Here is a 27256-nt window from a genome sequence, read left to right as displayed (position 1 = left end):
ACTAAACTAAACTATACACTGCCTCGTTACTTCCGGTCATTTGCAATTGCATTTTGAAAGTATATCATTTTGCTTGGGAACATTGTCGAATGCACATGCTAAACTATTACAGAGTGCTGGAGTAACTCAGTGGGTCAGGCAGCATCTCTGGAGAACATGGATAGGTGACGTCTCACAGAATGCTGGAGTAACTCAGCGGGACAGGCAGCATCTCTGGGGAGAAGAAATGGGTGACGTTTCGGGTCGAGACCCTTCTTCAGACTGATGTCAGGGGGGCGGGCGGCTGCCATTGGTGGAGCGGGAGCACGTGGCCGTTGGCTGGGTGGGGCATGGGGCGGTGACCTCGTCCTTTGTCCCTTATTTGGGGGTGAGGAAGTTGGCAACCCTACTAATACAGGACAAGGGCGGTCCCTTACGGGACAAACCAATTCAGCCCAAGATATGGGATGTCCCGGCTAATACGGGACAGTTGGCGACCCTACTTTGTAACTTTGTCGAAGCCCTTTATGTGGTGACTCTTTGCATACCTTGACTCATTCATACATTCATCCCCAGCAACCTTACTGTTCTGCACAGCTGGTCGAGCCACTGCCTCAGTGTGGGAAGGAACTGCAGATGCTGGTTTAGACCAAAGATGGACGCAGAAAGCCCGAAACATCACCTATTCCTTCTCTCCAGAGATGCTTGCCTGGGTTACTCCGGCTTTTTGTGTCTATCCTCAGTGTACCCTGGGAATTATCACTGAACAGTTATGAAACCTTGCTACGGTATAAATCTGCTTTGTTAGAGCAGATTTTCACTGCGCGTGTGTGTGTGAGTGACTTATTTTTACACTTTTAGAGATACAGCGCGGAAACAGGCCCTTCGCCTACCGAGTCCGCGCCGACCAGCGATCCCCGCACACTGCCACTATCCTACACACACACACACACACACTGGGGACAATTTACAATTTTACCGAAGCCAATTAACCTACAAACCTGCACGTCTTTGGAGTGCGGGAGGAAACCGAAGATCCAGGAGAAAACCCACGCAGGTCACGGGGAGAACGTGCAAACTTCCGTACAGACGGCACCCGTGGTCAGGATCGAACCCGGGTCTCCGGCGCTGTGAGGCAGCAACTCTACCCGCTGCGCCACCCTAAAGTTAATGTGAGAAAAGTGGATTCGACTCCTGCCAGGATCCTGCATCGGATCGATGGGTTGAAGGGCCTCCTATTGTGCTGCGGAGCTGTGCGATGTTGTGATTTTATTGTGCGTGCGCTTGCCGTTTTTATCAATGGCGCTGAGGCCTGGTGAAATATAGCCCCCTGTTACCGGCACTACGCCTCTTGGACGACCGTTGCCATTTAGGTTAATCCCACACGTTACATGCCAGCACACACCTTATTCCTTGCAAACTGCGGTTGGATTTTTCTATTCATCCTAACCTCACATGCCCACGATTTCCCTTGTGCCTTTGTGTGACGCTGCCCTGTATCCTGAAATCTGAGGAGGCAATGGCTTTTCAGAAGAAACTGTGTCACCTATTGTGCCCTTTGCCCAACAAGGCCGGGCCCTGACATGGATAGGAAGATGGAATCGCTTACACAATGGAAAAGCAGAGAACGGTTTGCAGAGCTAATCCTCGGGAGGCATTGTTGCCCGAATCTCCTGCCTTCTATTACATTGGAATGTGAAATAATGATACCTGGGCACGCCAATGGCTTCAGGCTCAGCATTGTGCGGTCTGTGAAGCCGGCACGGAACAAGCCAGTGAACATGGGGGGCTGTGAGAGTCTTAGAGTCACAGAGTGATACAGCGTGGAAACAGGCCCTTCGGCCCAACTTGCCCACACCGGCCCAACATGTCCCAGCTACACTAGTCCCACCTGCCCGCGTTTTGCCCTCCAAACCTGTCCTATCCATGTACCTGTCTAACTGTTTCTTAAACGATGGGACAGTCCCAGCCTCAACCACCTCCTCTGGCAGCTCGTTCCACACACCCACCACCCTCTGTGTGGAAAGGTCACCCCTCAGATTCCTATTAAATCTTTTCCCCTTCACCTTAAACCCATGTCCTCTGGTCCTCGATTCCCCTACTCTGGGCAAGAGGCTATGTGCGTCTACCCGATCTATTCCTCTCATGAGAGGGGAGAGAGAGGAAGCACGTGGAAGGCTCCGTGTCTCCTGGCAGTATTTTCGTCATGGACAACGTTACGTTTTGGCAAATTTAATTAGTAAATTAATTTTGAAGTGGAGATTGACAGATTCTTGATTAGTTCGGGTGTCAGGGGTTATGAGGAGATTGGGGGTTGAGAGGGGAGAGATAGATCAGCCAGGAGTGAATGGCGGAGTGGACTTGATGGGCCGAATGGCCTAATTCTGCTCCTATGACCTATGAACCAATGAACATGAATGTTGATGTTACAAGGAACTGCAGATGCTAGTTAATTCACAAAAGAATACAAAGTGTGTGGGAAGGAACTGCAGATGCTGGTTTAAACCGAAGATAGACACAATGTGCTGGAGTAACTCAGCGGGACAGGCAGCATCTCTGGAGAGAAGGAATGGGTGACGTTTCGGGTCAGGACCCTTCAAAATCGCCAAAATCACATTAACCATTTGTTTTCCTTCAGAGTTTTATGGACCCATTCTGAGCAAGAAAATATATATATTTTTTGCTTTTATTGCAGATTCCCAGCCTTTTCAGAGTCACCTTGACAACAAATGATAAGACCAAGAGTTCTAGGAGTAGAATTAGGCCATTCGGCCCATCGTGTCTGCTCCGCCATTCAGTCATGGCTGATCTATCTCTCCCTCCCAACCCCATTCTCCTGCCTTCTCCCCATAACCCCTGACACCCGCACTAATCAAGAATCTGTCAATCTTTGCCTTAAAAATATCCACTGACTTGGCCTCCACAGCCGTCTGTGGCAAAGAATCCCACAGATTCACCACCCTCTGACTAAAGAAATTCCTCCTCACCTGCTTTCTGAGCGTACGTCCTTTTATTCTGAGGCTGTGCCCTCTGGTTCAAACTCTCCCACTAGTGGAAACATCCTTTCCAATTGAATCCATGATTAAACGTTGATTTATTGGTGTGTTATTGATTTATTTATTCCCCAAGGGTCACTTTGGTGTGCTTCCAGACTAACGTACATTATGAAGAGGTGCATACACATATATATTTTTGTAAGGTAGACACAAAATGCTGGAGTAACTCAGCGGGACAGGCACCATCTCTGGAGAGAAGGAATGGGTGACGTTTCGGGTCGAGACCCTTCTTCATTACAATATTTTTGAAATTTTGTGATATCAACAGTGATTAAACACAAGATACATGAAACAATAATTTCATGTTTCATGTATCTTATAGACAATAGACAATAGGTGCAGGAGTGTAAGAAAATGACTGCAGATGCTGGTACAAATCGAAGGTATTTAGTCACAAAATGCTGGAGTAACTCAGCAGGTCAGGCAGCATCTCAGGAGAGAAGGAATGGGCGACGTTTCGGGTCGAGACCCTACGGGTCAGACTGAAGAAGGGTCTCGACCCGAAACGTCGCCCGTTCCTTCTCTCCTGAGATGCTGCCTGACCTGCTGAGTTACTCCAGCATTTTGTGAATTAGTGCAGGAGGAGGCCATTTGACCCTTCGAGCCAGCACCGCCATTCACCGTGATCATGGCTGATCATTCACAATCAGTACCCCGTTCCTGCCCTCTCCCCATACCCCCTAACTCCGCTATCATTAAGAGCTCTATCTAAGATCTTGTGCTTTATGACTGTTGGCAGATCAATTTCCCTCCTGGGATAAATAAAAGTTCTATCATATCATATATCACCCATTATACAGTTTTTAAAATTGTGTACCTTGCTTCTTTTGACTTGAATACCACGGTTTATCTGTCGTAAAGCATGAATTTTAATATTGCTAATAAAGAACCAAGATAAACCTTCATACCCCACCTGCTTGTTTCATTTCAAGGTGTTTCCATTAACTTTTCTCGATGGTGGGACATCAGTGCGCTGGAGAATGGAGCTGAGGCTAAGATTCGATCCACGCGATCTTGTGGGATGGGGTGTGGTGTCGGTCACAACTAGGGTTGCCAACTGTCCCATATTAGGCCCGGGGGGGGGGGCGCTGTAGGCACGGACGCTATAGGCCCGGATGCTGTAGGCCCGGACGCTGTAGGCCCGGACGCTGTAGGCCCGGACGATGTAGGCCCGGACAGTGTAGGCCCAGACAGTGTAGGCCCCGACGCTGTAGGGCCCGATGCTGTACGCCCCGATGCTGTAGGCCCAGACACTGTAGGCCCCGACATTTTAGGTCCCGACAATCTAGGTTTCCGACATTTTAGCTCCGGACAGTCTAGGTCCAGAGGCCCGGGCGCCGCCTAACAGAGGTTGCATAGCAACCCGCCTCCCGGCCCGGGCGGCCGCCATTGGTGGAGCAGGAGCACTTGGCCGCTGGCTGGGTGAGGTCATGTGGGGCGTGGGGCGGTGACGTCACCTTGTCCCGTATTTGGTAGTGAGATAGTTGGCAACCATAGTTACGACACCAGGTCAACATTGACTACACTGACACTCGTAGTAGGGTGAACTCGCAGAGTGATACACTGTGGAAACAGGCCCTTCGGCCCAACTTGCCCACACCGGCCAACATGTCCCATCTACACTAGTCCCGCCTGCCTGCGTTTGGACCATATCCCTCCAAACCTGTCCTATCCACGTACCTTCAGCGACAGACTGGTGCCACCAAGATGCAGCACAGAACGCCACAGGAGATCCTTCTTCCCTGTGGCTACCAAACCGTACAACTCCTCCCCCTTCTGTCGTGGGGTAGACTGAGTCCCCTTACTGCCTAGGTACTTGTGACACTAAAGTACCGTTGAGATTATAATATCATAAGGTCATAAGGGATGGGAGCAGAATTAGGCCATTCGGCCCGTCAAGTCTAGTCTGCCATTCAACTATGGCAATATAGTTTACATTTTGTAAATGGTTGACCCATATGTGTCGCATCTATTGGCAATATTTATGAACAAAAAATATGCCTCAATTAAATTTGATCTACTTTAATTTAATACTTTATGCTAATTTAATACATTAATAAAGCAATTTAATTCTGTCTGTGCGATTCTGGTAGCGTATTCAGTTCATCTTGTGGTAGAGTATTTAGTGATCTTGTGGTCGAGTATTTAGTGATCTTGTGGTAGAGTATTTAGTGATCTTGTGGTAGAGTATTTAGTGATCTTGTGGTAGAGTATTTAGTGATCTTGTGGTAGAGTATTTAGTGATCTTGTGGTCGAGTATTTAGTGATCTTGTGGTAGAGTATTTAGTGATCTTGTGGTAGAGTATTTAGTGATCTTGTGGTAGAGTATTTAGTGATCTTGTGGTAGAGTATTTAGTGATCTTGTGGTAGAGTATTTAGTGATCTTGTGGTAGAGTATTTAGTGATCTTGTGGTAGAGTATTTAGTGATCTTGTGGTAGAGTATTTAGTGATCTTGTGGTAGAGTATTTAGTGATCTTGTGGTAGAGTATTTAGTGATCTTGTGGTAGAGTATTTAGTGATCTTGTGGTCGAGTATTTAGTGATCTTGTGGTAGAGTATTTAGTGATCTTGTGGTAGAGTATTTAGTGATCTTGTGGTAGAGTATTTAGTGATCTTGTGGTAGAGTATTTAGTGATCTTGTGGTAGAGTATTTAGTGATCTTGTGGTAGAGTATTTAGTGATCTTGTGGTAGAGTATTTAGTGATCTTGTGGTAGAGTATTTAGTGATCTTGTGGTAGAGTATTTAGTGATCTTGTGGTAGAGTATTTAGTGATCTTGTGGTAGAGTATTTAGTGATCTTGTGGTCGAGTATTTAGTGATCTTGTGGTAGAGTATTTAGTGATCTTGTGGTAGAGTATTTAGTGATCTTGTGGTAGAGTATTTAGTGATCTTGTGGTAGAGTATTTAGTGATCTTGTGGTAGAGTATTTAGTGATCTTGTGGTCGAGTATTTAGTGATCTTGTGGTAGAGTATTTAGTGATCTTGTGGTCGAGTATTTAGTGATCTTGTGGTAGAGTATTTAGTGATCTTGTGGTAGAGTATTTAGTGATCTTGTGGTAGAGTATTTAGTGATCTTGTGGTCAAGTATTTAGTGATCTTGTGGTAGAGTATTTAGTGATCTTGTGGTCGAGTATTTAGTGATCTTGTGGTAGTATTTAGTGATCTTGTGGTAGAGTATTTAGTGATCTTGTGGTAGAGTATTTAGTGATCTTGTGGTAGTATTTAGTGATCTTGTGGTAGAGTATTTAGTGATCTTGTGGTCGAGTATTTAGTGATCTTGTGGTCGAGTATTTAGTGATCTTGTGGTAGAGTATTTAGTGATCTTGTGGTAGAGTATTTAGTGATCTTGTGGTAGAGTATTTAGTGATCTTGTGGTAGAGTATTTAGTGATCTTGTGGTAGAGTATTTAGTGATCTCGTGGTAGAGTATTTAGTGATCTTGTGGTAGAGTATTTAGTGATCTCGTGGTAGAGTATTTAGTGATCTTGTGGTAGTATTTAGTGATCTTGTGGTCGAGTATTTAGTTTATTGGGAATGTGGAAGGTTAATCTGTAGAGTATAAAGGTGGTGCGGAGCGAAGGCGGAACCTTTGTGCGCGGCTCGGGCTCGGGGAGCCCGGTCCAGCGATGGACTCGCAATGGCGGCCCCCATGGACGAGGCGGAGGAGGAGGAGGGCGGGCGGCTGAAGGCGGAGAATGGCGGCTCGGAGGCCGGAGCCGCGCCGTACGGCAACTTCACCAACTACTACCGCTTCAACCCAGCGGCCGAGAGGCTGCGGCTGCTGCCGGCCGCCGATCTGGCGGCGGAATTGGCGGCGGGAGGAGGCGGAGGCGGAGGCGGAGCGGGGTCGCTGGCGCTGGACGTGGGCTGCAACACTGGGGTAGGGGGGCACCTCTCTGCCCGGGGCCCGGGGGAGGAGATCATTGACTGCCGCTGCCCGGAGCGCACCTCAAAGATGCCCCCTCGCCTCCCGCACTCGCCACAGGGTGTAGGGGACGCTCCCTCCACAGGGAGCTCCCTCCTTCGCCACAGAGTGCAAGGGGCGCTCCCTCCCTCCCCCTCCCCCTCCACAGGGAGCTCCCTCCTAGGGTGCAGGGGGCACTCCCTCCCCCCCCCCCCGCCCTCCCCCCCCCCCTCCTCCCCCCCCCCTCTACAGGGAGCTCCCCTCTTCCTAGTCTTGTCTTGTGGACACTGCCCCAGCTACTGCACAGTTATTGGGCTATAACCGTGCAGCCCCTCATGCATGCAGTTGCTGACCAAAAAAAACATTTAGTGTGTGCAAGCAACAGTTTAAAAGATTTAATATCAGCGGCAGATTTCCTAGTATCGAAGCCAGTCGTCCTCTGCCGTGCAGTCAATTCATTCGCCTCCCTCGAGTCTCACTGCGGGCCTCTCTCCAGTATTGTTGCCAGGATCACTTCTGCCAAGAACCGTCTCTGTCCACAGTCGCTCTTTCCGTTGGTGATTTGGCCTGTGACTGTCGCTCAATTTGACAAGTCCGGTCCAGCCATGGGGCGATGGTCATTCACGTTGACAATAATTCCCCCCCCCCTCCCGGGCCCTGGTCTTGGGCTTAGTTTCGCTGGAATCCTGGCGGCAGCATTGGGTTTAGTGTAGAAAACGGACATCGGACTCGTCCGAGATTTGAGTGCAAGTCCGATGTCCGTTTTCTTGCTGACTTGTAAAGGCACCCTGATGTGGGGTGTCTTTACCAGTCAGTGTATGGTCAATGGCGACAAGTAATGTCAATGTAATTCTGTTTGTGCGATTCTGAGCCATGATCGCGTATTTAGAACAGCCAAGGTTATTGGAAACCTGCAAATTTATTTGGCTGCAAAGTTATTCTTTCCAAGCAATCCAGTGGCCCATGCTTCAGTATGTGCTGCTTGCTTCGATGAAGCTTCTACGTAGAATATTACACCGCTCTGAAGGCACGGTGCTCTAAACCGGTGTTTCTTTTAATAGACAATAGGTGCAAGAGGTGGCCATTCAGCCCTTCGAGCCAGCACCGCCATTCAATGTGATCATGGCTGATCATCCACAATCAGTACCCCGTTCCTGCCCTCTCCCCATACCCCCTGACTCCGCTACCATTAAGAGCTCTATCTAACTCTCTTGAATGCATCCAGAGAATTGGCCTCCACTGCCTTCTGAGGCAAAGAATTCCACAGATTTACAACTTTTTCCTCAAAAGTTTTTCCTCGTCTCCGTTCTAAGTGGCCTGTCCCGTATTTTTAAACTGTGGCCCCTGGTTCTGGGCTCCCCCAACATTGGGAACATGTTTCCTGCCTCTAGCGTGTCCAATCCCTTAATAATCTTTTATGTTTCAATAAGTTGGAGAGTTGTCTATTTAATCTCATCATGCTTTCAATGTAATTTGCTTCTGGATTATCTATCCAGCTCCTTTATCCTACTGGGTAACAGATTACCATCCCTAAGCATTTATTTTTAGACATTAGAGATGCAGCGTGGAAATAGGCCCTTCGGCCCACCAAGTCCATGCCGACCAGCGATCACCTCATACACTAGCACTATCCAACACACACTAGGAACAATTTCCAATATTACAGAAGCCAATTAACCTACTAACCTCTAAGTTCTTTGGGATGTGAGGAAACCGGAGTAAACCCACGCGGTCACAGGGAGAACGTACAAGCTCCTTATAGAAGGCATCTGTAGTCAAGATGGAACCTGGGTTACTGGCACTGCCAATTCAACTACAAACCCACACATATGTGGGAGGAAATCAGGGCACTCGGAGGAAACCCACGTGGTCCCGGAGAACCTGCAATCTCCACGCACACAGCTGGCACCTGAGGTCAGGGTGGAATCTGGCTCTCTGATGCTGTGAAGCAGCAGCTCTACCAGCTGAGTCACTGTATAGCCAATATTGCCTCCTTTGCCACCCTGTCCACCTGTGATGCCACTTTCAGGGAACTGTGTACACGTGGGTCCCTCTATTGTACAGCACCCCTTCTTGTTGAGCCAGGACTTCAACTGGGTTGTGTGGGAAGGAACTGAGGATGCTGGTTTTACACCAAAGTCAGACACGAAAGTGCTGGAGTAACTCAGCAGCTCTGGGGAGAAGGAGTGGGTGATGTTTGGGCTCAAGACCCTCCCTCAGGCGGGTAAGGGGGTACTTGGCTCATTCGACGTTCTGTTTGAAATGTTTGTCCTTTTTTGACTGTACTCGTTTACGTTGCAAGTAAGTGAATCGCGGTGCAAATAAATCTCTCCGTAGGACTTCAGTGTGGCTGTGTACAAGCACCTGTGTGGGCTGGGACTGAACCTCAAGCTGCTGGGTTGTGACATCGATGCTGGCCTGATCCGGCGAGCCACAGAGACCAACCCTTATCCCGACTCCATCCGGTACGTGACCCTGGACGTGATGGACCCCGTTTCCCGTGAGGCCGCGCTCCGGCCCTACTTGGACAGGTGGCGGCGCGCCACCTTTGACATCTGCTTCTGCATGTCCGTGACCATGTGGATCCACCTCCACCACGGCGACCGTGGGCTGCTAGACTTCTTGCTGTGGGTGTCTGGGCTCTGCCGGGCCCTGCTGATCGAGCCGCAGCCCTGGAAGTGCTACCGCTCAGCGGCACGCCGACAGCGCCGGCTCGGCAGCGCCTCCTTCGACCACTTCAAGAGCCTCGCCATCAAAGGGGACGTGGCCCGGAGGATTCAGCAGTTCCTCGTTGCCGATTGCAACATGGAGCTGGTCCGGTGTTTTGGGAACACCAACTGGGACAGGCGTTTGCTGCTCTTTAAGAAATGCTCCTTGAACTGAGGCTGAAACAAGTGCGTTCTCGCACAGCGAACTATCCACCTTGAAACTGTTGAAATTATAACTCTTTTTACACTCTAAACTTGTCTGCGTTTTGTATAGTCACGGATGAATTTGGTGTCGAAACCAGGTCTTGTCAAAACTGAGACGTATCAGTTTTGTTTAGTTTAGAGATACAGTGCAGAAACAGGCCCTTCGGCCCACCGAGTCCGTGCCGACCAGCGATCCCCACACACTAACATTATCCCCCACACACACACACACACACACACACACACACACTGGGGACAATTCACACCAACACCAAGCCAATTAACCTACACACCTGCACGTCTTTGGAGTGTGGGAGGAAACCGGAGATCTCGGGGAAAACTCCCGGGGAGAACGTACAAACTCCGTACAGACGGCGCCCGTGGTCGGGATGGAACCCGGGTCTCCGGCGCTGTGAGGCAGCAACTCTACCGCTGCGCCACCGTGCCGCCCCAGGTGTTATCCAATTGTGCAGGAATGAACTGCAGGTGCTGGTTTACCAAGTGTGAAGACAAAATGCTGGAGTAACTCAGCGGCTCAGGCAGCTTCCCACACAAAAGAGGGCGGCAGAAAATGGGTGCACCCACTGGTGCTTGTTATATTGCCCAACGCCACAAGGTGTCAGCAGAGAGCCATGTGGCTCCTCTGTGGGGAGATGGCCATTCAGTGTGAGAAAGCTCCCACTCCTCAACATTCACCAGACTGATGTGGCAAGCCTTACAATCTGCTGTTGACTTCATGTACCTATTGGCACAGCAACTAATCACTGACAGGTCACCTTCCCCTGTCTTCAATTTGGAAACCTTTAGAGATACAGCGGGGAAACGGGCCCCTTCGGCCCATCGAGTCGGTGCCGACCAGCGATCCCCACACACTAACACCATCCTACACACCCCAGGGACAATGTACACTGATACCAAGCCAAGTAGCCTACAAACCTGTACGTCTTTGGAGTGTGGGGGGGAATAGGAGCGCCCGGAGAAAGCCCACGCAGGTCACGGGGCGAACGTACAAACTCCTTACAGATGGCATCTGTAGTCAAGATGGAGCCTGGGTTTCTGGCGCTGTGAGGCAGCAGTTCTACCTGCTGCACCACCCTAAACGTCCACTACATGATTAGATTTTTCTCCTTTTAATCGTGTTTCCTCTTGCATTGATATTGGAGGGTAGCAGTAGTGGGGGGGGAGCCGGAGATCTTGTTCAACTTTCATTCAGCGTTTGATTGATTGAAAGACACAGCCTAGAAACAGGCCCTTCGGCCCACTGAGTCCATGTGGATCATCGATCACCTGTTCACACTGGTTCTCAATTGTCCCACTTTCTCATCCACCCCCTACACATCATGGGCAATTGGCAGAGGGCCAATTCACCGACTAACCCACACATATGTGGGAGGAAATCAGGGCACCCGGAGGAAACCCACGCGGTCACGGAGAGCCTGCAATCTCCACGCACACAGCTGGCACCTGAGGTCAGGGTGGAATCTGGCTCTCTGATGCTGTGAAGCAGCAGCTCTACCAGCTGAGTCACTGTGTGGCCAATATTGCCTCCTTTGCCACCCTGTCCACCTGTGATGCCACTTTCAGGGAACTGTGTACACGTGGGTCCCTCTATCGTACAGCACCCCTTCTTGTTGAGCCAGCACTTCAACTGGGTTGTGTGGGAAGGAACTGAGGATGCTGGTATTACACCAAAGTCAGACACGAAAGTGCTGGAGTAACTCAGCAGCTCTGGGGAGAAGGAGTGGGTGACGTTTGGGCTCGAGACCCTCCCTCAGGCGGGTAAGGGGGTACTTGGCTAATTCGACGTTCTGTTTGAAATGTTTGTCCTTTTTGACTGTACTCGTTTACGTTGCATGTAAGTGAATCGCGGTGCAAATAAATCTCTCCGTAGGACTTCAGTGTGGCTGTGTACAAGCACCTGTGTGGGCTGGGACTGAACCTCAAGCTGCTGGGTTGTGACATCGATGCTGGCCTGATCCGGCGAGCCACAGAGTCCAACCCTTATCCCGACTCCATCCGGTACGTGACCCTGGACGTGATGGAGCCCGTTTCCCGTGAGGCCGCGCTCCGGCCCTACTTGGACAGGTGGCGGCGGGCCACCTTTGACATCTGCTTCTGCATGTCCGTGACCATGTGGATCCACCTCCACCACGGCGACCGTGGGCTGCTAGACTTCTTGCTGTGGGTGTCTGGGCTCTGCCGGGCCCTGCTGATCGAGCCGCAGCCCTGGAAGTGCTACCGCTCAGCGGCACGCCGACAGCGCCGGCTCGGCAGCGCCTCCTTCGACCACTTCAAGAGCCTCGCCATCAAAGGGGACGTGGCCCGGAGGATTCAGCAGTTCCTCGTTGCCGATTGCAACATGGAGCTGGTCCGGTGTTTTGGGAACACCAACTGGGACAGGCGTTTGCTGCTCTTTAAGAAATGCTCCTTGAACTGAGGCTGAACCAAGTGCGTTCTAGCACAGCGAACTATCCACCTTGAAACTGTTGAAATTATAACTCTTTTTGCACTCTAAACTTGTCTGCGTTTTGTATAGTCACGGATGAATTTGGTGTCAAAACCAGGTCTTGTCAAAACTGAGACGTATCAGTTTTGTTTAGTTTAGAGATACAGCGCGGAAACAGGCCCTTCGGCCCACCGAGTCCGTGCCGACCAGCGATCCCCGCACACTAACACTATCCCACACACACACACACACACTGGGGACAATTCACACCAACACCAAGCCAATTAACCTACACACCTGCACGTCTTTGGAGTGTGGGAGGAAACCGGAAATCTCGGGGAAAACTCACGGGGAGAACGTACAAACTCCGTACAGACGGCACCCGTGGTCGGGATGGAACCCGGGTCTCCGGCGCTGTGAGGCAGCAACTCTACCGCTGAGCCACCGTGCCGCCCCAGGTGTTATCCAATTGTGTAGGAATGAACTGCAGGTGCTGGTTTACCAAGTGTGAAGACAAAATGCTGGAGTAACTCAGCGGCTCAGGCAGCTAACCACACAAAAGAGGGCGGCAGAAAATGGGTGCACCCTCTGGTGCTTGTTATATTGCCCAACGCCACAAGGTGTCAGCAGAGAGCCATGTGGCTCCTCTGTGGGGAGATGGCCATTCAGTGTGAGAAAGCTCCCACTCCTCAACATTCACCAGACTGATGTGGCAAGCCTTCCAATCTGCTGTTGACTTCATGTACCTATTGGCACAGCAACTGATCCCTGACAGGTCACCTTCCCCTGTCTTCAATTTGGAAACCTTTAGAGATACAGCGGGGAAACGGGCCCCTTCGGCCCATCGAGTCGGTGCCGACCAGCGATCCCCACACACTAACACCATCCTACACACCCCAGGGACAATGTACACTGATACCAAGCCAAGTAGCCTACAAACCTGTACGTCTTTGGAGTGTGGGGGGGAATAGGAGCGCCCGGAGAAAGCCCACGCAGGTCACGGGGAGAACGTACAAACTCCTTACAGATGGCATCTGTAGTCAAGATGGAACCTGGGTTTCTGGCGCTGTGAGGCAGCAGTTCTACCTGCTGCACCACCCTAAACGTCCACTACATGATTAGATTTTTCTCCTTTTAATCGTGTTTCCTCTTGCATTGATATTGGAGGGTAGCAGTAGTGGGGGGGGGGAGCCGGAGATCTTGTTCAACTTTCATTCAGTGTTTGATTGATTGAAAGACACAGCAGAGAAACAGGCCCTTCGGCCCACTGAGTCCATGTGGATCATCGATCACCTGTTCACACTGGTTCTCAATTGTCCCACTTTCTCATCCACCCCCTACACATCATGGGCAATTGGCACAGGGCCAATTCACCGTCTAACCCACACACGTGTGGGAGGAAATCAGGGCACCCGGAGGAAACCCACGTGGTCTCGGAGAACATGCAATCTCCACGCACACAGCTGGCACCTGAGGTCAGGGTGGAATCTGGCTCTCTGATGCTGTGAAGCAGCAGGCACTTTCCCCTGCAACCGCACGAGATGCAACACCTGTCCCTTTACCTCCCCCCTCAACTCCATCCAAGTACCCAAACAGTCTTTCCAGGTGAGACAGAGGTTCACCTGCACCTCCTCCAACCTCATCTATTGCATCCGCTGCTTCAGATGTCAACTTATTTACATCGGCGAAACCAAACGCAGGCTCGGCGATCGCTTCGCTCAACACCTTCGCTCAGTCCGCCTTAACCAACCTGATCTCCCGGTGGCCAAGCACTTCAACTCCCCCTCCCATTCCCAGTCTGACCTTTCTGTCATGGGCCTCCTCCATTGTCAGAGTGAGGCCCACCGGAAATTGGAGGAACAGCACCTCATATTTCACTTGGGCAGCTTGCAGCCCAGCGGTATGAACATTAACTTCTCCAACTTTAGATAGTTCCTCTGTCCCTCTCTTCCCCTCCCCCTTCCCAGATCTCCCACTGTCTTCCTGTCTCCACCTATATCCTTCCTTTGTCTCGCCCCCTGACATCAGTCTGAAGAAGGGTCTCGACCCGAAACGTCACCCACGCACACAGCCAGCACCTGAGGTCAGGATGGAATCTGGCTCTCTGATGCTGTGAAGCAGCAGCTCTACCAGCTGAGTCACTGTGTGGCCAATATTGCCTCCTTTGCCACCCTGTCCACCTGTGATGCCACTTTCAGGGAACTGTGTACACGTGGGTCCCTCTATTGTACAGCACCCCTTCTTGTTGAGCCAGCACTTCAACTGGGTTGTGTGGGAAGGAACTGAGGATGCTGGTATTACACCAAAGTCAGACACGAAAGTGCTGGAGTAACTCAGCGGCTCTGGGGAGAAGGAGTGGGTGACGTTTGGGCTCGAGACCCTCCCTCAGGCGGGTAAGGGGGTACTTGGCTAATTCGACGTTCTGTTTGAAATGTTTGTCCTTTTTGACTGTACTCGTTTACGTTGCAAGTAAGTGAATCGCGGTGCAAATAAATCTCTCCGTAGGACTTCAGTGTGGCTGTGTACAAGCACCTGTGTGGGCTGGGACTGAACCTCAAGCTGCTGGGGTGTGACATCGATGCTGGCCTGATCCGGCGAGCCACAGAGTCCAACCCTTATCCCGACTCCATCCGGTACGTGACCCTGGACGTGATGGACCCCGTTTCCCGTGAGGCCGCGCTCCGGCCCTACTTGGACAGGTGGCGGCGGGCCACCTTTGACATCTGCTTCTGCATGTCCGTGACCATGTGGATCCACCTCCACCACGGCGACCGTGGGCTGCTAGACTTCTTGCTGTGGGTGTCTGGGCTCTGCCGGGCCCTGCTGATCGAGCCGCAGCCCTGGAAGTGCTACCGCTCAGCGGCACGCCGACAGCGCCGGCTCGGCAGCCCCTCCTTCGACCACTTCAAGAACCTCGCCATCAAAGGGGACGTGGCCCGGAGGATTCAGCAGTTCCTCGTTGCCGATTGCAACATGGAGCTGGTCCGGTGTTTTGGGAACACCAACTGGGACAGGCGTTTGCTGCTCTTTAAGAAATGCTCCTTGAACTGAGGCTGAACCAAGTGCGTTCTAGCACAGCGAACTATCCACCTTGAAACTGTTGAAATTATAACTCTTTTTACACTCTAAACTTGTCTGTGTTTTGTATAGTCACGGATGAATTTGGTGTCAAAACCAGGTCTTGTCAAAACTGAGACGTATCAGTTTTGTTTAGTTTAGAGATACAGTGCAGAAACAGGCCCTTCGGCCCACCGAGTCCGTGCCGACCAGCGATCCCCACACACTAACATTATCCCCCACACACACACACACACACACACACACACACACACACACACACACACACACACACACATACACACACACACACACACACACACTGGGGACAATTCACACCAACACCAAGCCAATTAACCTACACACCTGCACGTCTTTGGAGTGTGGGAGGAAACCGGAGATCTCGGGGAAAACTCACGGGGAGAACGTACAAACTCCGTACAGACGGCGCCCGTGGTCGGGATGGAACCCGGGTCTCCGGCGCTGTGAGGCAGCAACTCTACCGCTGCGCCACCGTGCCGCCCCAGGTGTTATCCAATTGTGTAGGAATAAACTGCAGGTGCTGGTTTACCAAGTGTGAAGACAAAATGCTGGAGTAACTCAGCGGTTCAGGCAGCATCCCACACAAAAGAGGGCGGCAGAAAATGGGTGCACCCTCTGGTGCTTGTTATATTGCCCAACGCCACAAGGTGTCAGCAGAGAGCCATGTGGCTCCTCTGTGGGGAGATGGCCATTCAGTGTGAGAAAGCTCCCACTCCTCAACATTCACCAGACTGATGTGGCAAGCCTTACAATCTGCTGTTGACTTCATGTACCTATTGGCACAGCAACTAGTCCCTGACAGGTCACCTTCCCCTGTCTTCAATTTGGAAACCTTTAGAGATACAGCGGGGAAACGGGGCCCTTCGGCCCATCGAGTCGGTGCCGACCAGCGATCCCCACACACTAACACCATCCTACACACCCCAGGGACAATGTACACTGATACCAAGCCAAGTAGCCTACAAACCTGTACGTCTTTGGAGTGTGGGGGGGAATAGGAGCGCCCGGAGAAAGCCCACGCAGGTCACGGGGAGAACGTACAAACTCCTTACAGATGGCATCTGTAGTCAAGATGGAACCTGGGTTTCTGGCGCTGTGAGGCAGCAGTTCTACCTGCTGCACCACCCTAAACGTCCACTACATGATTAGATTTTTCTCCTTTTAATCGTGTTTCCTCTTGCATTGATATTGGAGGGTAGCAGTAGTGGGGGGGGAGCCGGAGATCTTGTTCAACTTTCATTCAGTGTTTGATTGATTGAAAGACACAGCAGAGAAACAGGCCCTTCGGCCCACTGAGTCCATGTGGATCATCGATCACCTGTTCACACTAGTTCTCAATTGTCCCACTTTCTCATCCACACCCTACACATCATGGGCAATTGGCAGAGGGCCAATTCACCGACTAACCCACACATATGTGGGAGGAAATCAGGGCACCCGGAGGAAACCCACGCGGTCACGGAGAGCCTGCAATCTCCACGCACACAGCTGGCACCTGAGGTCAGGGTGGAATCTGGCTCTCTGATGCTGTGAAGCAGCAGCTCTACCAGCTGAGTCACTGTGTGGCCAATATTGCCTCCTTTGCCACCCTGTCCACCTGTGATGCCACTTTCAGGGAACTGTGTACACGTGGGTCCCTCTATCGTACAGCACCCCTTCTTGTTGAGCCAGCACTTCAACTGGGTTGTGTGGGAAGGAACTGAGGATGCTGGTATTACACCAAAGTCAGACACGAAAGTGCTGGAGTAACTCAGCGGCTCTGGGGAGAAGGAGTGGGTGATGTTTGGGCTCGAGACCCTCCCTCAGGCGGGTAAGGGGGTACTTGGCTCATTCGACGTTCTGTTTGAAATGTTTGTCCTTTTTGACTGTACTCGTTTACGTTGCAAGTAAGTGAATCGCGGTGCAAATAAATCTCTCCGTAGGACTTCAGTGTGGCTGTGTACAAGCACCTGTGTGGGCTGGGACTGAACCTCAAGCTGCTGGGTTGTGACATCGATGCTGGCCTGATCCGGCGAGCCACAGAGTCCAACCCTTATCCCGACTCCATCCGGTACGTGACCCTGGACGTGATGGAGCCCGTTTCCCGTGAGGCCGCGCTCCGGCCCTACTTGGACAGGTGGCGGCGGGCCACCTTTGACATCTGCTTCTGCATGTCCGTGACCATGTGGATCCACCTCCACCACGGCGACCGTGGGCTGCTGGACTTCTTGCTGTGGGTGTCTGGGCTCTGCCGGGCCCTGCTGATCGAGCCGCAGCCCTGGAAGTGCTACCGCTCAGCGGCACGCCGACAGCGCCGGCTCGGCAGCCCCTCCTTCGACCACTTCAAGAACCTCGCCATCAAAGGGGACGTGGCCCGGAGGATTCAGCAGTTCCTCGTTGCCGATTGCAACATGGAGCTGGTCCGGTGTTTTGGGAACACCAACTGGGACAGGCGTTTGCTGCTCTTTAAGAAATGCTCCTTGAACTGAGGCTGAAACAAGTGCGTTCTAGCACAGCGAACTATCCACCTTGAAACTGTTGAAATTATAACTCTTTTTACACTCTAAACTTGTCTGCGTTTTGTATAGTCACGGATGAATTTGGTGTCGAAACCAGGTCTTGTCAAAACTGAGACGTATCAGTTTTGTTTAGTTTAGAGATACAGTGCAGAAACAGGCCCTTCGGCCCACCGAGTCCGTGCCGACCAGCGATCCCCACACACTAACATTATCCCCCACACACACACACACACACACACACACACACTGGGGACAATTCACACCAACACCAAGCCAATTAACCTACACACCTGCACGTCTTTGGAGTGTGAGAGGAAACCGGAGATCTCGGGGAAAACTCACGGGGAGAACGTACAAACTCCGTACAGACGGCGCCCGTGGTCGGGATGGAACCCGGGTCTCCGGCGCTGTGAGGCAGCAACTCTACCGCTGAGCCACCGTGCCGCCCCAGGTGTTATCCAATTGTGTAGGAATGAACTGCAGGTGCTGGTTTACCAAGTGTGAAGACAAAATGCTGGAGTAACTCAGCGGTTCAGGCAGCTTCCCACACAAAAGAGGGCGGCAGAAAATGGGTGCACCCACTGGTGCTTGTTATATTGCCCAACGCCACAAGGTGTCAGCAGAGAGCCATGTGGCTCCTCTGTGGGGAGATGGCCATTCAGTGTGAGAAAGCTCCCACTCCTCAACATTCACCAGACTGATGTGGCAAGCCTTACAATCTGCTGTTGACTTCATGTACCTATTGGCACAGCAACTAATCACTGACAGGTCACCTTCCCCTGTCTTCAATTTGGAAACATTTAGAGATACAGCGCGTAAACGGGCCCCTTCGGCCCATCGAGTCGGTGCCGACCAGCGATCTCCACACACTGGCACCATCCTACACACCCCAGGGACAATGTACACTGATACCAAGCCAAGTAGCCTACAAACCTGTACGTCTTTGGAGTGTGGGGGGGAATAGGAGCGCCCGGAGAAAACCCACGCAGGTCACGGGGAGAACGTACAAGCTCCTTACAGATGGCATCTGTAGTCAAGATGGAACCTGGGTTTCTGGCGCTGTGAGGCAGCAGTTCTACCTGCTGCGCCACCGTGCCACCCTAAACGTCCACTACATGATTAGATTTTTCTCCTTTTAATCGTGTTTCATCTTGCATTGATGTTAGAGGGTAGCAGTAGTGGGGGGGGAGCCGGAGATCTTGTTCAACTTTCATTCAGTGTTTGATTGATTGAAAGACACAGCCTAGAAACAGGCCCTTCGGCCCACTGAGTCCATGTGGATCATCGATCACCTGTTCACACTGGTTCTCAATTGTCCCACTTTCTCATCCACACCCTACACATCATGGGCAATTGGCAGAGGGCCAATTCACCGACTAACCCACACACGTGTGGGAGGAAATCAAGGCACCCGGTGGAAACCCACGCGGTCACGGAGAACATGCAATCTCCACGCACACAGCTGGCACCTGAGGTCAGGGTGGAATCTGACTCTCTGATGCTGTGAAGCAGCAGCTCTACCAGCTGAGTGACTGTGTGGCCAATATTGCCCCCTTTGCCACCCTGTCCACCTGTGATGCCGCTTTCAGGGAACTGTGTACACGTGGGTCCCTCTATTCTACAGCACCCCTTCTTGTTGATCCAGCACTTCAACTGGGTTGTGTGGGAAGGAACTGAGGATGCTGGTATTACACCAAAGTCAGACACGAAAGTGCTGGAGTAACTCAGCGGCTCTGGGGAGAAGGAGTGGGTGACGTTTGGGCTCGAGACCCTCTCTCAGGCGGGTAAGGGGGTACTTGGCTCATTCGACGTTCTGTGTGAAATGTTTGTCCTTTTTTGACTGTACTCGTTTACGTTGCAAGTAAGTGAATGGCGGTGCAAATAAATCTCTCCGTCGGACTTCAGTGTAGCTGTGTACAAGCACCTGTGTGGGCTGGGACTGAACCTCAAGCTGCTGGGTTGTGACATCGATGCCGGCCTGATTCGGGTGCAACCCTCTGGTGCTTGTTATATTGCCCAACGCCACAAGGTGTCAGCAGAGAGCCATGTGGCTCCTCTGTGGGGAGATGGCCATTCAGTGTGAGAAAGCTCCCACTCCTCAACATTCACCAGACTGATGTGGCAAGCCTTACAATCTGCTGTTGACTTCATGTACCTATTGGCACAGCAACTAATCACTGACAGGTCACCTTCCCCTGTCTTCAATTTGGAAACCTTTAGAGATACAGCGGGGAAACGAGCCCCTTCGGCCCATCGAGTCGGTGCCGACCAGCGATCCCCACACACTAACACCATCCTACACACCCCAGGGACAATGTACACTGATACCAAGCCAAGTAGCCTACAAACCTGTACGTCTTTGGAGTGTGGGGGGGAATAGGAGCGCCCGGAGAAAGCCCACGCAGGTCACGGGGCGAACGTACAAACTCCTTACAGATGGCATCTGTAGTCAAGATGGAGCCTGGGTTTCTGGCGCTGTGAGGCAGCAGTTCTACCTGCTGCACCACCCTAAACGTCCACTACATGATTAGATTTTTCTCCTTTTAATCGTGTTTCCTCTTGCATTGATATTGGAGGGTAGCAGTAGTGGGGGGGGAGCCGGAGATCTTGTTCAACTTTCATTCAGCGTTTGATTGATTGAAAGACACAGCCTAGAAACAGGCCCTTCGGCCCACTGAGTCCATGTGGATCATCGATCACCTGTTCACACTGGTTCTCAATTGTCCCACTTTCTCATCCACACCCTACACATCATGGGCAATTGGCAGAGGGCCAATTCACCGACTAACCCACACACGTGTGGGAGGAAATCAAGGCACCCGGTGGAAACCCACGCGGTCACGGAGAACATGCAATCTCCACGCACACAGCTGGCACCTGAGGTCAGGGTGGAATCTGACTCTCTGATGCTGTGAAGCAGCAGCTCTACCAGCTGAGTGACTGTGTGGCCAATATTGCCCCCTTTGCCACCCTGTCCACCTGTGATGCCGCTTTCAGGGAACTGTGTACACGTGGGTCCCTCTATTCTACAGCACCCCTTCTTGTTGATCCAGCACTTCAACTGGGTTGTGTGGGAAGGAACTGAGGATGCTGGTTTTACACCAAAGTCAGACACGAAAGTGCTGGAGTAACTCAGCAGCTCTGGGGAGAAGGAGTGGGTGACATTTGGGCTCGAGACCCTCCCTCAGGCGGGTAAGGGGGTACTTGGCTCATTCGACGTTCTGTGTGAAATGTTTGTCCTTTTTTGACTGTACTCGTTTACGTTGCAAGTAAGTGAATGGCGGTGCAAATAAATCTCTCCGTCGGACTTCAGTGTAGCTGTGTACAAGCACCTGTGTGGGCTGGGACTGAACCTCAAGCTGCTGGGTTGTGACATCGATGCCGGCCTGATTCGGGTGCAACCTCTGGTGCTTGTTATATTGCCCAACGCCACAAGGTGTCAGCAGAGAGCCATGTGGCTCCTCTGTGGGGAGATGGCCATTCAGTGTGAGAAAGCTCCCACTCCTCAACATTCACCAGACTGATGTGGCAAGCCTTACAATCTGCTGTTGACTTCATGTACCTATTGGCATCGCAACTAATCCCTGACAGGTCACCTTCCCCTGTCTTCAATTTGGAAACCTTTAGAGATACAGCGGGGAAACGGGCCCCTTCGGCCCATCGAGTCGGTGCCGACCAGCGATCCCCACACACTGGCACCATCCTACACACCCCAGGGACAATTTACACTGATACCAAGCCAAGTAGCCTACAAACCTGTACGTCTTTGGAGTGTGGGGGGGGAATAGGAGCGCCCGGAGAAAGCCCACGCAGGTCACGGGGAGAACGTACAAGCTCCTTACAGATGGCATCTGTAGTCAAGATGGAGCCTGGGTTTCTGGCGCTGTGAGGCAGCAGTTCTACCTGCTGCACCACCCTAAACGTCCACTGCATGATTAGATTTTTCTCCTTTTAATCGTGTTTCCTCTTGCATTGATATTGGAGGGTAGCAGTAGTGGGGGGGGGAGCCGGAGATCTTGTTCAACTTTCATTCAGCGTTTGATTGATTGAAAGACACAGCCTAGAAACAGGCCCTTCGGCCCACCGAGTCCATGTGGATCATCGATCACCTGTTCACACTGGTTCTCAATTGTCCCACTTTCTCATCCACCCCCTACACATCATGGGCAATTGGCAGAGGGCCAATTCACCGACTAACCCACACATGTGTGGGAGGAAATCAGGGCACCCGGAGGAAACCCACGCGGTCACAGAGAACATGCAATCTCCACGCACACAGCTGGCACCTGAGGTCAGGGTGGAATCTGACTCTCTGATGCTGTGAAGCAGCAGCTCTACCAGCTGAGTGACTGTGTGGCCAATATTGCCCCCTTTGCCACCCTGTCCACCTGTGATGCCGCTTTCAGGGAACTGTGTACACGTGGGTCCCTCTATTCTACAGCACCCCTTCTTGTTGATCCAGCACTTCAACTGGGTTGTGTGGGAAGGAACTGAGGATGCTGGTTTTACACCAAAGTCAGACACGAAAGTGCTGGAGTAACTCAGCAGCTCTGGGGAGAAGGAGTGGGTGACGTTTGGGCTCGAGACCCTCCCTCAGGCGGGTAAGGGGTTACTTGGCTCATTCGACGTTCTGTGTGAAATGTTTGTCCTTTTTTGACTGTACTCGTTTACGTTGCAAGTAAGTGAATGGCGGTGCAAATAAATCTCTCCGTCGGACTTCAGTGTAGCTGTGTACAAGCACCTGTGTGGGCTGGGACTGAACCTCAAGCTGCTGGGTTGTGACATCGATGCCGGCCTGATTCGGGTGCAACCCTCTGGTGCTTGTTATGTTGCCCAACGCCACAAGGTGTCAGCAGAGAGCCATGTGGCTCCTCTGTGGGGAGATGGCCATTCAGTGTGAGAAAGCTCCCACTCCTCAACATTCACCAGACTGATGTGGCAAGCCTTACAATCTGCTGTTGACTTCATGTACCTATTGGCATCGCAACTAATCCCTGACAGGTCACCTTCCCCTGTCTTCAATTTGGAAACCTTTAGAGATACAGCGGGGAAACGGGCCCCTTCGGCCCATCGAGTCGGTGCCGACCAGCGATCCCCACACACTGGCACCATCCTACACACCCCAGGGACAATTTACACTGATACCAAGCCAAGTAGCCTACAAACCTGTACGTCTTTGGAGTGTGGGGGGGGAATAGGAGCGCCCGGAGAAAGCCCACGCAGGTCACGGGGAGAACGTACAAGCTCCTTACAGATGGCATCTGTAGTCAAGATGGAGCCTGGGTTTCTGGCGCTGTGAGGCAGCAGTTCTACCTGCTGCACCACCCTAAACGTCCACTGCATGATTAGATTTTTCTCCTTTTGATCGTGTTTCCTCTTGCATTGATGTTAGAGGGTAGCAGTAGTGGGGGGGGGGAGCCGGAGATCTTGTTCCACTTTCATTCAGCGTTTGAATGATTGAAAGGCACAGCCTAGAAACAGGCCCTTCGGCCCACCGAGTCCATGTGGATCATCGATCACCTGTTCACACTGGTTCTCAATTGTCCCACTTTCTCATCCACCCCCTACACATCATGGGCAATTGGCACAGGGCCAATTCACCGTCTAACCCACACACGTGTGGGAGGAAATCAGGGCACCCGGAGGAAACCCACGTGGTCTCGGAGAACATGCAATCTCCACGCACACAGCTGGCACCTGAGGTCAGGGTGGAATCTGGCTCTCTGATGCTGTGAAGCAGCAGGCACTTTCCCCTGCAACCGCAGGAGATGCAACACCTGTCCCTTTACCTCCCCCCTCAACTCCATCCAAGGACCCAAACAGTCTTTCCAGGCGAGACAGAGGTTCACCTGCACCTCCTCCAACCTCATCTATTGTATCCGCTGCTTCAGATGTCAACTTATTTACATCGGCGAAACCAAACGCAGGCTCGGCGATGGCTTCGCTCAACACCTTCGCTCAGTCCGCCTTAACCAACCTGATCTCCCGGTGGCCAAGCACTTCAACTCCCCCTCCCATTCCCAGTCTGACCTTTCTGTCATGGGCCTCCTCCATTGTCAGAGTGAGGCCCACCGGAAATTGGAGGAACAGCACCTCATATTTCACTTGGGCAGCTTGCAGCCCAGTGGTATGAACATTGCCTTCTCCAACTTTAGATAGTTCCTCTGTCCCTCTCTTCCCCTCCCCCTTACCAGATCTCCCACTGTCTTCCTGTCTCCACCTATATCCTTCCTTTGTCTCGCCCCCTGACATCAGTCTGAAGAAGGGTCTCGACCCGAAACGTCACCCACGCACACAGCCAGCACCTGAGGTCAGGATGGAATCTGGCTCTCTGATGCTGTGAAGCAGCAGCTCTACCAGCTGAGTGACTGTGTGGCCAATATTGCCTCCTTTGCCACCCTGTCCACCTGTGATGCCACTTTCAGGGAACTGTGTACACGTGGGTCCCTCTATTCTACAGCACCCCTTCTTGTTGATCCAGCACTTCAACTGGGTTGTGTGGGAAGGAACTGAGGATGCTGGTATTACACCAAAGTCAGACACGAAAGTGCTGGAGTAACTCAGCGGCTCTGGGGAGAAGGAGTGGGTGACGTTTGGGCTCGAGACCCTCCCTCAGGCGGGTAAGGGGGTACTTTGCTCATTCGACGTTCTGTTTGAAATGTTTGTCCTTTTTGACTGTACTCGTTTACGTTGCATGTAAGTGAATCACGGTGCAAATAAATCTCTCCGTAGGACTTCAGTGTGGCTGTGTACAAGCACCTGTGTGGGCTGGGACTGAACCTCAAGCTGCTGGGTTGTGACATCGATGCCGGCCTGATCCGGCGAGCCACAGAGTCCAACCCTTATCCCGACTCCATCCGGTACGTGACCCTGGACGTGATGGAGCCCGTTTCCCGTGAGGCCGCGCTCCGGCCCTACTTGGACAGGTGGCGGCGCGCCACCTTTGACATCTGCTTCTGCATGTCCGTGACCATGTGGATCCACCTCCACCACGGCGACCGTGGGCTGCTAGACTTCTTGCTGTGGGTGTCTGGGCTCTGCCGGGCCCTGCTGATCGAGCCGCAGCCCTGGAAGTGCTACCGCTCAGCGGCACGCCGACAGCGCCGGCTCGGCAGCCCCTCCTTCGACCACTTCAAGAACCTCGCCATCAAAGGGGACGTGGCCCGGAGGATTCAGCAGTTCCTCGTTGCCGATTGCAACATGGAGCTGGTCCGGTGTTTTGGGAACACCAACTGGGACAGGCGTTTGCTGCTCTTTAAGAAATGCTCCTTGAACTGAGGCTGAACCAAGTGCGTTCTAGCACAGCGAACTATCCACCTTGAAACTGTTGAAATTATAACTCTTTTTACACTCTAAACTTGTCTGTGTTTTGTATAGTCACGGATGAATTTGGTGTCAAAACCAGGTCTTGTCAAAACTGAGACGTATCAGTTTTGTTTAGTTTAGAGATACAGCGCAGAAACAGGCCCTTCGGCCCACCGAGTCCGTGCCGACCAGCGATCCCCACACACTAACATTATCCCCCACACACACACACACACACACACACACACGCACACACACACACACACACACACACACACACACACACACACACACACACACACACACACACACACACTGGGGACAATTCACACCAACACCAAGCCAATTAACCTACACACCTGCACGTCTTTGGAGTGTGGGAGGAAACCGGAGATCTCGGGGAAAACTCACGGGGAGAACGTACAAACTCCGTACAGACGGCGCCCGTGGTCGGGATGGAACCCGGGTCTCCGGCGCTGTGAGGCAGCAACTCTACCGCTGCGCCACCGTGCCGCCCCAGGTGTTATCCAATTGTGTAGGAATAAACTGCAGGTGCTGGTTTACCAAGTGTGAAGACAAAATGCTGGAGTAACTCAGCGGCTCAGGCAGCTTCCCACACAAAAGAGGGCGGCAGAAAATGGGTGCACCCTCTGGTGCTTGTTATATTGCCCAACGCCACAAGGTGTCAGCAGAGAGCCATGTGGCTCCTCTGTGGGGAGATGGCCATTCAGTGTGAGAAAGCTCCCACTCCTCAACATTCACCAGACTGATGTGGCAAGCCTTACAATCTGCTGTTGACTTCATGTACCTATTGGCATCGCAACTAGTCCCTGACAGGTCACCTTCCCCTGTTCAATTTGGAAACCTTTAGAGATACAGCGCGGAAACGGGCCCCTTCGGCCCATCGAGTCGGTGCCGACCAGCGATCCCCACACACTGGCACCATCCTACACACCCCAGGGACAATTTACACTGATACCAAGCCAAGTAGCCTACAAACCTGTACGTCTTTGGAGCGTGGGGGGGAATAGGAGCGCCCGGAGAAAGCCCACGCAGGTCACGGGGAGAACGTACAAACTCCTTACAGATGGCATCTGTAGTCAAGATGGAGCCTGGGTTTCTGGCGCTGTGAGGCAGCAGTTCTACCTGCTGCACCACCCGAAACGTCCACTACATGATTAGATTTTTCTCCTTTTAATCGTGTTTCCTATTGCATTGATATTGGAGGGTAGCAGTAGTGGGGGGGGGAGCCGGAGATCTTGTTCAACTTTCATTCAGTGTTTGATTGATTGAAAGACACAGCAGAGAAACAGGCCCTTCGGCCCACTGAGTCCATGTGGATCATCGATCACCTGTTCACACTGGTTCTCAATTGTCCCACTTTCTCATCCACCCCCTACACATCATGGGCAATTGGCAGAGGGCCAATTCACCGACTAACCCACACACGTGTGGGAGGAAATCAGGGCACCCGGTGGAAACCCACGCGGTCACGGAGAACATGCAATCTCCACGCACACAGCTGGCACCTGAGGTCAGGGTGGAATCTGACTCTCTGATGCTGTGAAGCAGCAGCTCTACCAGCTGAGTGACTGTGTGGCCAATATTGCCCCCTTTGCCACCCTGTCCACCTGTGATGCCGCTTTCAGGGAACTGTGTACACGTGGGTCCCTCTATTCTACAGCACCCCTTCTTGTTGATCCAGCACTTCAACTGGGTTGTGTGGGAAGGAACTGAGGATGCTGGTTTTACACCAAAGTCAGACACGAAAGTGCTGGAGTAACTCAGCAGCTCTGGGGAGAAGGAGTGGGTGACGTTTGGGCTCGAGACCCTCCCTCAGGCGGGTAAGGGGGTACTTGGCTCATTCGACGTTCTGTGTGAAATGTTTGTCCTTTTTTGACTGTACTCGTTTACGTTGCAAGTAAGTGAATGGCGGTGCAAATAAATCTCTCCGTCGGACTTCAGTGTAGCTGTGTACAAGCACCTGTGTGGGCTGGGACTGAACCTCAAGCTGCTGGGTTGTGACATCGATGCCGGCCTGATTCGGGTGCAACCTCT

The 27256-nt window shown here is 52.0% G+C and overlaps 6 protein-coding genes across 6 annotated transcripts in view; all 6 read left to right on the top strand.

Moving 5' to 3' along the window:
* LOC144611966 (integrin alpha-5-like) overlaps positions 1–3135 on the top strand; it is a 34846-nt gene extending 31711 nt beyond the window's left edge. Inside the window, exon 6 of the mRNA XM_078431323.1 lies at positions 3109–3135. Coding sequence (XP_078287449.1) covers positions 3109–3135 — 27 coding nt within the window. The remainder of the gene's footprint in view (positions 1–3108) is intronic.
* A 3536-nt stretch (positions 3136–6671) lies between these two features.
* On the top strand, positions 6672–10087 carry LOC144611971 (RNA 5'-monophosphate methyltransferase-like). Its single transcript, XM_078431338.1, has 2 exons — positions 6672–6914; positions 9276–10087. The coding sequence occupies exons 1-2, from the start codon at positions 6672–6674 to the stop codon at positions 9819–9821; spliced, it is 789 nt and encodes a 262-aa protein (XP_078287464.1). The 3' UTR covers positions 9822–10087.
* A 334-nt stretch (positions 10088–10421) lies between these two features.
* On the top strand, positions 10422–12320 carry LOC144611965 (RNA 5'-monophosphate methyltransferase-like). The gene is made up of 2 exons (XM_078431322.1): positions 10422–10484; positions 11742–12320. The coding sequence occupies exons 1-2, from the start codon at positions 10422–10424 to the stop codon at positions 12285–12287; spliced, it is 609 nt and encodes a 202-aa protein (XP_078287448.1). The 3' UTR covers positions 12288–12320.
* Positions 12321–13738: 1418 nt separating this feature from the next.
* LOC144611964 (RNA 5'-monophosphate methyltransferase-like) lies at positions 13739–15347 on the top strand. The gene is made up of 2 exons (XM_078431321.1): positions 13739–13771; positions 14802–15347. Exons 1-2 carry the CDS (start codon positions 13739–13741, stop codon positions 15345–15347), a joined length of 579 nt encoding a protein of 192 aa, XP_078287447.1.
* Positions 15348–15997: 650 nt separating this feature from the next.
* LOC144611963 (RNA 5'-monophosphate methyltransferase-like) lies at positions 15998–18035 on the top strand. The gene is made up of 2 exons (XM_078431320.1): positions 15998–16060; positions 17318–18035. The coding sequence occupies exons 1-2, from the start codon at positions 15998–16000 to the stop codon at positions 17861–17863; spliced, it is 609 nt and encodes a 202-aa protein (XP_078287446.1). The 3' UTR covers positions 17864–18035.
* Positions 18036–23562: 5527 nt separating this feature from the next.
* Positions 23563–25171, top strand: LOC144611962 (RNA 5'-monophosphate methyltransferase-like). Its single transcript, XM_078431319.1, has 2 exons — positions 23563–23595; positions 24626–25171. Exons 1-2 carry the CDS (start codon positions 23563–23565, stop codon positions 25169–25171), a joined length of 579 nt encoding a protein of 192 aa, XP_078287445.1.
* The last annotated feature ends 2085 nt before the right edge of the window (positions 25172–27256 follow it).

This window comes from Rhinoraja longicauda, chromosome 42, assembly GCF_053455715.1.
Source record: "Rhinoraja longicauda isolate Sanriku21f chromosome 42, sRhiLon1.1, whole genome shotgun sequence".
NCBI classification, from domain to species: Eukaryota; Metazoa; Chordata; class Chondrichthyes; order Rajiformes; family Arhynchobatidae; genus Rhinoraja; species Rhinoraja longicauda.
The sequence above is the reverse complement of the archived record's forward strand: the minus strand, read 5'-3'. Positions and strand labels throughout refer to the sequence as shown.

Coding starts and splice junctions, on each gene's coding strand:
- LOC144611962 (XM_078431319.1), top strand. CDS start 23,563: ATGCAATCTCCACGCACACAGCTGGCACCTGAG. Junction 23,596..24,625: donor GCACACAGCTGGCACCTGAG/GTCAGGGTGGAA, acceptor ATCTCTCCGTAG/GACTTCAGTGTGGCTGTGTA.
- LOC144611971 (XM_078431338.1), top strand. CDS start 6,672: ATGGCGGCCCCCATGGACGAGGCGGAGGAGGAGGAGGGCGGGCGGCTG. Junction 6,915..9,275: donor ACGTGGGCTGCAACACTGGG/GTAGGGGGGCAC, acceptor ATCTCTCCGTAG/GACTTCAGTGTGGCTGTGTA.
- LOC144611963 (XM_078431320.1), top strand. CDS start 15,998: ATGGGTGCACCCTCTGGTGCTTGTTATATTGCCCAACGCCACAAGGTG. Junction 16,061..17,317: donor AGGTGTCAGCAGAGAGCCAT/GTGGCTCCTCTG, acceptor ATCTCTCCGTAG/GACTTCAGTGTGGCTGTGTA.
- LOC144611964 (XM_078431321.1), top strand. CDS start 13,739: ATGCAATCTCCACGCACACAGCTGGCACCTGAG. Junction 13,772..14,801: donor GCACACAGCTGGCACCTGAG/GTCAGGGTGGAA, acceptor ATCTCTCCGTAG/GACTTCAGTGTGGCTGTGTA.
- LOC144611965 (XM_078431322.1), top strand. CDS start 10,422: ATGGGTGCACCCACTGGTGCTTGTTATATTGCCCAACGCCACAAGGTG. Junction 10,485..11,741: donor AGGTGTCAGCAGAGAGCCAT/GTGGCTCCTCTG, acceptor ATCTCTCCGTAG/GACTTCAGTGTGGCTGTGTA.